Source organism: Mus pahari, chromosome 21, assembly GCF_900095145.1.
Source record: "Mus pahari chromosome 21, PAHARI_EIJ_v1.1, whole genome shotgun sequence".
In the NCBI taxonomy this organism is placed as follows: Eukaryota; Metazoa; Chordata; class Mammalia; order Rodentia; family Muridae; genus Mus; species Mus pahari.
In genome coordinates this window covers 47,501,226-47,511,442 of record NC_034610.1, presented here as the reverse complement: position 1 = coordinate 47,511,442, position 10,217 = coordinate 47,501,226, and the positions used below count along the sequence as shown (strand labels likewise).

The 10,217-nt window shown below is 42.6% G+C and overlaps 1 protein-coding gene and 1 pseudogene across 1 annotated transcript in view; one reads left to right on the top strand and one right to left on the bottom strand.

The window, feature by feature from the left end:
• LOC115062846 lies at positions 1–100 on the bottom strand (annotated as a pseudogene).
• The window catches only part of Enpp1 (ectonucleotide pyrophosphatase/phosphodiesterase 1), a 73,452-nt gene that overhangs the window by 21,264 nt on the left and 41,971 nt on the right, over positions 1–10,217 (top strand). The window contains exons 2-3 of the mRNA XM_021221210.2: positions 7,483–7,555; positions 8,802–8,918. Of these exons, the coding sequence (XP_021076869.1) occupies positions 7,483–7,555; positions 8,802–8,918 (190 nt within the window). The remainder of the gene's footprint in view (positions 1–7,482; positions 7,556–8,801; positions 8,919–10,217) is intronic.

Genomic DNA, 10,217 nt, shown 5'->3' with positions numbered 1-10,217 from the left:
GAATTCGCTTCACGAATTTGCGTGTCATCCTTGCGCAGGGGCCATGCTAATCTTCTCTGTATCGTTCCAATTTTAGTATATGTGCTGCCGAAGCGAGCACCCCGTTTTGATTCTTAATTGCAGTTTATAATTTGATAGAGCTCTGTCTCCAAGACCAGTCCAGCCAACTGTGCCATGTTTAGTTAGTAAATAAAAGCTTGCACGGGATTTTCTTTTGTCAGGTTTCCATTAGCTGCAGGCTTTGTCTCCATGGTCTTCGCTCATGAGGGGTGTGCTGGGAAAAGTTAAAAGTCAACCGACTCTACTTTGTCAGTGTTCACAACAGTATGATCAATTGTTCTGGAAGACTCTCTGGGTGGCCTGGTTCTCTCAGCATCTCGGATGCTCTCCATGGGAACTCTGATTTACCTCTAGCCCCAGGCATGTCTGGGAACTTCTTGTGTGTTATGTTCGGGGCTTGGCCCTTTCATAGGTAGAAAAATGAAACAAAACAGAAGCCAGAAGTCCCAGTGAGCCTATGAAGCATTCCCAGGACTCATGGCTGCCAGTTTTCTAGAAGCTGCCATAATGTAAGCCCCAGGAGGCACTGGCTTGGTTCTACTCCCTGGACTGTACCGCATAGTGGACGTGCTGATCACAGAAATGCCGATGGTTGGCTTTGAACCATCCTGTTGGGAGCTGGGGATCTTATTGCCAGGCAGATGTGGGCTTTTTCAGTGTTAGTATTTGAGGGGGATCTGAGCGTGAGGTTTGCCCAGGCGAGGTGCCTGTTCAGGCTTGCAGCCTCTTTCTCCCATTTCCAGTCACATGAGGACCTTAACCTACAGTTCCACTGTCGCTCAGGAGGATCTTCAGTGAGTGTCTTCACACACAATCCCACTCCACCTGGGGAGGATCAATCGATAAATCAAACAAAGGAGGAGAGATGCCCACGTGTGGGGAGATGCCCACGTGTGGGGAGATGCCCATGTGTGGGGAGATGCCCATGTGTGGGTAATAGACTCAAAGAACATCAACACCTGCCTGGGTAGCGCTTCAGAGGAAGATTATGATATATGCTTGAACGTCACAATATTTCACAACATCTCCAATAAAACCTTAGCCTTTGTATGTCCTGTGGGAGTCTGAGTTACTTCCCTCTAGACGCCATCCCCAGTGGAGGAGTCCTGGGAAGACTAAAATGCAGTTGAGGTCTGAGTTCTTTCAGGGTTGGGTTTAATCTTGTTTTTTAAATTTCTCTGGCAGTTTGGCCTAAGGTTAGAGGTGTCCTCGGTAATGCATCCCCTTGATCCATTTCCATAAAATATCAGCTTCCTTTCTTGCCTGTTACACTTGGGCAGCAAATACAACAGTCGTCTGTTTCTGGATTTTTTTTTTTTTAATGTATTTATTGTTGGTATCCTTTCTATGGATCAGGCATAACGACACTTAACAAATGGACCAACTGGGTCAAGTGAAATGCAGGAAAAGGTGGAGTTCTGCTTCCTTCCCAAAAATCATGTTTTCATTCAGGTGGTGTTCAGTTTGGGGGTTTAATGTGTGCAAGGCGCCTTGTTAGATGTGGAAAGCACAGAAGTAAATAAACAACGTCTATAGCTGCCTGGAGCTCACAGTCAGCCAGAGACAGGCAAATAAACAAACCCATGGCTGAAGTCTGGGCTCCTGTAACTGAGGGAGGAGGCTCTGATTCAGAGGAGCAAAGAGCAGTGCCCTTCCACAGTGAAGCGGACAAGTCAAGCCCTCACCTTGGTGTGAGGTCATGCAGAATCATACCACAGCCTTCCAGGATGCTGCTGAAAGACTTTTCTAGAAGTTTCTAGAGCAACCCATTTGTGTTATTTCCGTAGCTAAAGGCTTCAAGATCTCCCCATCTCCAGGTCTCTTCCGCAACCTCTGTTGCCCCACTCCTTACTGGATTTCTGTCTTGCCACGCTTTTACGTTAAACTCCATGATCCTTGGAGAATTATTCATTTCTCCATAGTTCGGTTTCCTTAAACCGGGGCAATCATCGTAATCACTGTGAGAATGCTCTTGGGAGGACTAAGTGACTCAATATAAAAGTCGAGACCACCTTAGGACATGCTGCGGAAGTGACAGGTGTTATTCCTACTTTCTCGGATTGTATACCTGCCTGGGGCTTCTGGAGACCCTGGAGCATGTACTGTGAATCTGTTGGTTAACTGTGAGGTTGCCTCTTGCTAGTCTGTGTCTTTCTCATTGATGCAAGGCTTCTTCAGGAGTTGTTCTCTCTAGACTGGTCCTCTGAGATGAAAGATTTCACTACAGTGTCTTCTGCTCGCTTTATTTTTGTGCTTCTTCACTGAACCTCATTTCATCACACACTGCAGACAGATGAACACTTGTTCATTGATAGAGAAGAAAATTACTTTCTCCTCCAACTATCTTTTTGTGGCCTTGTTACCTCTCCTTTTGCCTCTCCACAGGGCTGGGGCTACCGGTATGTTAGCATCTTTTGGGATTTTCTACTGTGACTTTTTCCAAGTTCTGTTGTGTTAATTTATTTTAATGCCCACTGTCCCCCACTTTATCTCTTCATAGGCTCAGAGTTGCTTCCATTGCAATCCTGGTCATCAGTGGAGGGAACACACACAAGTAGGCATTCATATCTTGGTGAATACTTCATTAAAAAAAAGAATGATGAAAATTAAAATAATGCTAATATGGAACTGCTAAGACGGCCCAGTGGGGACAGGCTCTTGCTACTTAGCTTAAAGAGCTGGGTTCAATCCTCAGGAAGGAATTGTGGAAGTTGAGAACTGAATTCCATGTGCATGCATGTACACACACACACACACACACACACACAATTATAGGTAAATGTAATACAAAATTAATGCTAGTGTGTTTGAAGGAGTCTGTGAGAAAAATGAGGTTTATGAAAATGTCTGGTTTTTTTTTTGTTTTTGTTTTTGTCTCACTTAATGTCAAAGAAAAACCTAATGATTTATATTTAGTTGAGAACTCTTATTAAACAAGCAGGAAGCTAAAAAAAAAAAAAAATCCTTTAACATAAAGGCAAACCATTTCAACAACTTTGGTTTTTACTTCATGTGTCTCAGGTTTCCAGGAAATATTTTGCTATAATTTTCAAGAAACTATCAAAAATATAAATCGAATTATTCAACTTATAAATTGAAAATGCCAAAATATAAAAATGTCTGAATTTTTCAGAGGTAAAGAAAGCTTGCTGAGGGGTTAGAGAGGTGGACCTGGGTTCAAGTCCCTGCATGTGCATGGTCCTCACAACCATTTGTAACTTCAGAGATCTGATGTTATCTTCTGGTCCCCGTGGGCATCAGGGTACATATACATACATGCAGGTGATACATTCATACACATAATAAAGAATATCAAAATAAATGCCGGGTGGACTTTGACCTCAGATTAATATATGTTGAGAAGAAAAACTGAGTCAGAGATCACAGTTTTGAAAATGTTCCAGGGAAATTTTCCATTAAAATGATTTCAACTAGGTGTGTTATGATAGAATAACAGACACAGCAAATTTATTTTTTTGTGTGGATATAAAGATACATGAAGAATATTTTGTTGTTATGTGTACATGTTTTAATTCTGTGTTACACATAATAAAATGTAATTACAAGGAACTTAATTTTTGACAATGAAGAGCTAATTATGAAAAGAGAAGTGTGTACTTTCTGGTAGTTGATAAGAAGGCAGGGTGTCACATATACATGGTTTTCTGTTAAATGGTTAAACCAATGGGCACGGTTTAAATGGTGGCTTATAGTCAATTCTTTCCAGCCTGTTCTTTTTCCTCCAGTTCTCCCACACAAGTGCTCAAGTCGGCTTGATCCTATTTAGCTATTCCACCCACGCTTTGACTCCCAAGTCTGCGTTTCTGCTTTGTTGATTCTCCCTTCCTAGTTCCCAGCCTGTGCCAAGTTTTCAGCCAGTTTCCCTCCCCATTCCTAGACTTTAATGCCGTTTAGATCAATTGTCTAGATAGGTCAACATGAGCTCTGGAACCGGAAGGTCTTTCCCTGTCTGTATCACTTGGTCATCCTCATCTCTGCCTTCACTGCCACCCTTCCCCATGGTGCAGTCTGCATCTGGTTCATCACACCAGGGCTCTGCCATGACTCCCTCACTCCCAGTAGTGCTCCCTGCTTGACTGACCTTGAGTTGCTTCTGTTTCCTATCACCCAGGCTTTTGGCATATGAGTGGGTCTTTTCCTGTTTATTTGTTTGTTTATTTGTTTTTTTAAATGTGATCAGTCTTCTGTCACATCTGTCTCTGAGGCTAAGTCCTGGAGATGTTCCACAATACAGAAAAGAACATGCTTTTTTGTTTGATTTTTTAAAAGATTTATTTATTTATTTATTTATTTATTTACATACTGTAGCTATCTTCAGACACACCAGAAAAAGCAATCGGATCCCATTACAGATGGTTATGAGCCACCTTGTGGTTGCTGGGAATTGAACTCAGGACCTCAGGAAGAGCAGTCAGTACTCTTAACCACTGAGCCATCTCTCCAGCCCAGAACGTGACTTTTTCAGCCAGTTTTTCTGTTCTGTTCTTTTGCGTCTTGAGTACAAACAGTTTTGAAGTAACTGTGCTCAGATAATCATTGCCTGCCCTTAACTGTATAGGCAGTGCTGCGTTTCTGATTCTCTGATACGGGCGATTTCACTCGCCATGGTTTAATTAGATAATACTGGTTTGCCAACAACATTGTTTGAGATCTAGGTATATTAACATTGAATAATTGCATGAAATACTAACTTCGCTGCTAGCCCAGTAGTGGGCAGAGAACTACAGATATGGAACATCAGTAGCTAGTCCTATCATGCATTTCAGAGTCTGTCAGTGATTGGTCAACAGGCACCTGTCAGTCAGTTCATGCATAGACGGCAACATGTGTTTGTGCTGCCACCTTGGCGACCAGGGATATGCCTATGTGACATTCTATAACAGTCGGTTATTGAAAAGGCAGTTGATGGATAGAACAAGTACAGAAATGAGCAGAAAAATGATAGTGCCGGGGCTGGAGAGATGGCTTAGTGGTTAAGAGCACTGACTGCTCTTCTGAAGGTCCCGAGTTCAAATCCCAGCAACCACATGGTGGCTCACAACCATCCATAATGAGATCTGACGCCCTCTTCTGGGGTGTCTGAAGACAACTACAGTGTACTTACATATAATCAAATGAATCCTTAAAAAAATGATAGTGCTGGAATTGAAATTCAAACAACATGTAGATAGAGTTTTGGAGGGCATTGCTTATATGAGACTGTTAACATTACCACAGTTTGGATGGAGACAGGAAGGCGGAGGAATGGCATGAAGGCTGCTGCTGCATGGGCTTATATGAGGACAATGCCTGTGCTCATAAGAATGGGGAGCCAGCCCCAGGAGTGAGGGATCACAGTGGGATAGCGCTGTGCACTTAGGAAGGAAAAGGACTCTTCACAGCACAGAAGCAATCTTTATTTCGTATTGTAAGTTATGTAAAGGATGGGCGGGGAGCAGACACATAAATCTGAACTGCTCAGATGGATTCCCCAAAGCAGACTTGAGCTCTCTACTGCTTAGTGTTTGCGACTACAGTGCGTGAGATAGAGATGGGTAGTTCTGCTAGCGTATCCTCTATACGGATAGTTTAGAGATTTTGATGTTTTGAATAGATGCATGCTCATTCCTTTCTGTGGCATCACATATCTCTGTCACCGTACGAACAGTACCAGAGAATTTCATCAGTACCTTTTCTGATACTTTATTCTGTTCATCTGTTCTCAGGTAGTTACTATTCATGCCTTCCTCTGATAAGTCCCCATTATTATAAATATGCTAATACTTATACCAAGTATATGCAAGACTATGTATATACAAATAGAAGATATGATATACAAGTACATACAAGTATGTACCATACCTCAGTGGATACCTGGAACTGGGGTAGTACTGGGCTCTATATTTATATCACCTATATATTTATATTTATATCTCTCTATGTATCATCTGTATACCAGTCAGTCTATCTGTATATCTTATTTTTTCCTCTATTCACCCACCTAATAAAGCCAAACTTAAAAAATAGACACATATTTACATTAAAGCTAATAAAATAACATCAAAACAATAATGAAACAGCCCTAACCATATGTCATAAAAGTTATAGGAATTTGATTCTTCTCAAAGTACCTATTTGTACCGTCCTCGTCTTGCTTGTGATATACAGCAAGGTGGGTAGGGGAGGCTCTGGGACATGGCTTTAGGCTACTATCAAGGGTTCCCTGCATGCAAGCACTACAGTGCTGTGTCAGGGTATCTGAAAACCCTGGATACTCATAAAACTCATAAAACTGACAGCATAGATACGTAAAAAAAAAAAAAATGGTGTATGTCTAGGGAGAGACAGCACAATGACACATTCTATGACTACTTAAAACAGCATATGATTTTAAAAAATTGTTATTTCTGCAATCTTCCTTTTAATATTTTCCGATGATGGCTGACTGTGGGTAACTCTAACTGTGAAGAAGGCACAGATAAAGGGAGACTGTTGTGTCTATGTCTAGTGCCTTTGTCTTCACTGTCCCTCGCACGCATGCTGCTCTGGAGCTCTCGGAGGCAGCACTTCCTCTTCCCTTAGTCACAGAGCACTTTTGCTCACAGCCCTTTCTCTGTGAATGCTGAAGTGCCCTGTGAGCTGACATTCCCGGGTGCTTTGAAGGAAATGCCAACTTGGAAAAGGTGGGCGGCGGGTGGGGGGGGGTGCAGGGGGGATTGCTTTGTGGATATTTTCCTCCTTTGTCTTCTGACCCTCAAAACTTGTTGTTGACCTTAGGGGTTCCAAGCTCAGTCTACGCCATTTTAAATATTAAAGGCAGGAATCACGGGGAAGGAGAAGGTGAGAAAATGGAAACTCTGGAAAGATCCTGAGAGATTGGTACAGTCCAGCTCTCTGCTTTTATAGATGAATAAGCAAATGCTTAGACGTTAGGAATTACCCCTTCAGGTTATACTGCCGGCTCATGGCAGTGCTGTGGCCCAGTGGTCATGTCCCTGCCCATGCATGGCGCATCTGAGGGTGCTCTGCTGGGTTTAGGTTTGTGAGTTCATGGCCAGAGCATTCCTAGATGGCAGTCAGAAGTGGAGTCTTCTAATAGGTTTCCTTCTTTTAAGGATTACAACTTTCTTCTGGCTAATTCCTTTGTGTGAGCCAAGTGTATCCCTCATTCCGTTATCTTTGGATGATTTAGGAAGTTGCTGACTGACGTTTATCACAATCTCAGAACGGGACTTAAATCACAAGTATGTGGTTTGAGGTGCTCAAAAAAGCAAGCCTGTCCCTGTGGTCAGCGGCCACATCTGGGAAGCACAGCAGTCAGCCACATCTGGAAGCAGAGCAAAGTCAGAAACACTCAGAGGGGTGGAGTTGGGGAATAGGAGGATGTCAGAAGACTCTAACGGCCTTTTTCTCTCCTTACAGGTTTTGTCAGTATGTGTGCTAACAACTATTCTTGGTTGTATATTTGGGTTGAAGCCAAGCTGTGCCAAAGAAGGTAATTAATGCTGTGGGGGTTCTGTTGTGTCTGTGTGACTGTGGATGTCTGTGGGTATGTGTGCCCATGTGCGTCTCTGTGTGTTCTCTGTGTGTGCATATGTGTATGATTATATCTATATGTATATGTGTATATGCATGTGTGTGTGTGTGTGTGTGTGTGTGTGTATTCAGCAAAATGATATGATTGAGACAGCTGTAATCTCCAAGTCCTGTGCATACTCCACAGATGTTGAAAATTCCATAAGTTTGATGCTGGTTTAAGCACTCTTCCTAAAGTCCTATCTTATTTTGGCCATACAAAGTATTTTTTTTTTTTGCTTACAAATTTTTATATTAAAATGTGGAGTAGAGTCTGTGACCAAAAAACAACCCCCCCCAACCCCTAAAGAAAAACCATGAAGACATAACCAGAGGTTCCTCCACGCCCCAAGGAGTTGGTCGCTAAAGCAGCTCTGGAGGTTACTAGGAGACCAGTGAGCATCCCTAAAGACTTAAGAGAGTTTTAGATATTTGTGCCATTGCTAGCTTCAAAGTAGTAATGAGCTCATCACGATTCTAATTGTGTTTTCCTGATATCAAGAGCAGGCTCTATATAACACCAAAACAAACAAACAAACAAACAAAAAAACACCGTATAGATAATGAAAGCAAACCACAGACAATTTCAGTGGCCATTCTTTTGATTCGGTAGTGTCTCCCCCCCCCCCATCCCATATGGTAGGGTATTGATGACTCAAATTTCAAAATTGAATACATTTTTGTCCTGTTCAACTATCCTGCTATTATAATATTACTCGTCTAAATGTTTAGTGATTGTTTGAAATATACCAATTTTACCTGTCTGGTTAGGACACCGTAGAGCAAATAGACTGAAGCTTAATACAAATGGAAAGGTGAGCTTTTGTTCATAAAATGAACTAATTCACCTTACATCAAAGAAACTGAAAAAAATAGCTATTTTCATCTGAGCTCAGGGTCGCGTAGCATGCACTGTTTTGACAGTTGCCAGTTGCATAGGAAGCGACAGCGGTCACTGCGATACCATGCTCCGGCCCCTTCTGCAGGTCAGTCTAGGAAAATTAGTTTCCTCACTTTAGTTTCTCCCTGTAGAATGTCCTGCTTTCCAAGCGACAGATGTGAGTTATACTCCACAGTGGTGGCATCTTGACCTAGGTGTGCCTTTAGCTGGTGCGTGAGTGGTAATATTTGTGATTGACACCACCTGACTTATTCATGATTTTCAGTAAAAAGTTGCAAAGGCCGCTGCTTTGAAAGGACGTTCAGCAACTGTCGCTGTGATGCTGCCTGTGTCAGCCTTGGGAACTGCTGTCTGGATTTCCAGGAGACCTGTGTGGAACCAAGTGAGTGGGGTGGGGTAAGGGGCGGGGTTACAGGGAGGAAGGGGTGGAGTCACGGATGTCAGGAAAAGATCTCTGGGACACTGTGCATCTTTCTGTCTGTGGTTGGATTAACTCAATGATTTTTCTTTTTAGACACCATTCATTCATTTGTTAGTTAGTTAGTTTGTAGAGCAGGCTAGACTTTAACTCACAGAGATTCACCTGCCTCTGCCCAGAGTACAGAGCTCAAAGGCATAATTCCAACATACCCAACTTCGTTTTCCCAATTATAGTCACTATATAATTGGGGAAAAGTTTAAAGACACTTGCAGGGTATTATAATTCTGACACCTGGATGTTTTAGCAAAGTGAGATTATGGATTTAAAGAACGCTGCTCTGCTGAGCGTTGATGCTGCAGATATTGTTGATAAAATCATTCATGGCCTGAGGTCAGTATTTCTATCTTGGTCAAGCTTCAAGAATGGCTTATGTAGCTTGATCATGCTAGCCCTTCTTGTCCTGGGAATACTTTCATTCCTGACCATTGTGATAAAACTTGCCTTTAACAACAGCAATATGTTGGTGGCCAAAATTCATGGCTCGAAACTAAAAATGGACCTCCAGAGTTATTAATTTAACAGGCTGACAGTCAAAGACGGTAAGTTCTACACAGAGCCTTACCAACCTAAGACAGAAGTGCATTGCTTTTGATAATGCATATTTCCATGATGGGATTCTTGTCAGAACAACCTAAGACAGACACAGTCTTTTAAAAAAATTTTTACTGGATATTTTCTTCATTTACATTTCATATGCTATCACCTTTCTTAGTTTCCTCTCTGTAAGTCCCCTATACCCTCCCCCTGCCCTACTCCCCAAACCACCTACTCCTGCTTCCTGGCCCTGGTATTCCCCTGTACTGAAGCATATAATCTTCGCAAGACCAAGGCCATCCTCTGCTACATATGCAGCTAGAGACACGAGCTCAGGGGGTACTGATTAGTTCATATTGTTGTTCCTCCTATAGGGTTGCAGACCCCTACAACACCTTGGGTACTTTCTCTAGCTCCTCCATTGGGGGCCCTGTGTTCCATCCAATAGATGACTGAACATTCGCTTCTGTATTTGCCAGGCACTGGCATAGCCAAACAAGAGAGAGCTATATCAGGGTCCTGTCAGCAAAATCTTGCTGGCATAAGATTCTGCTGAAGGGACCCTGATATAGCGGCCTCTTGTGAGGCTATGCCAGTGCCTGGCAAACACCGAAGTGGATTCTTACAGTCAGCTATTGGATGGAACACAGGGTCCCCAATGGAGGA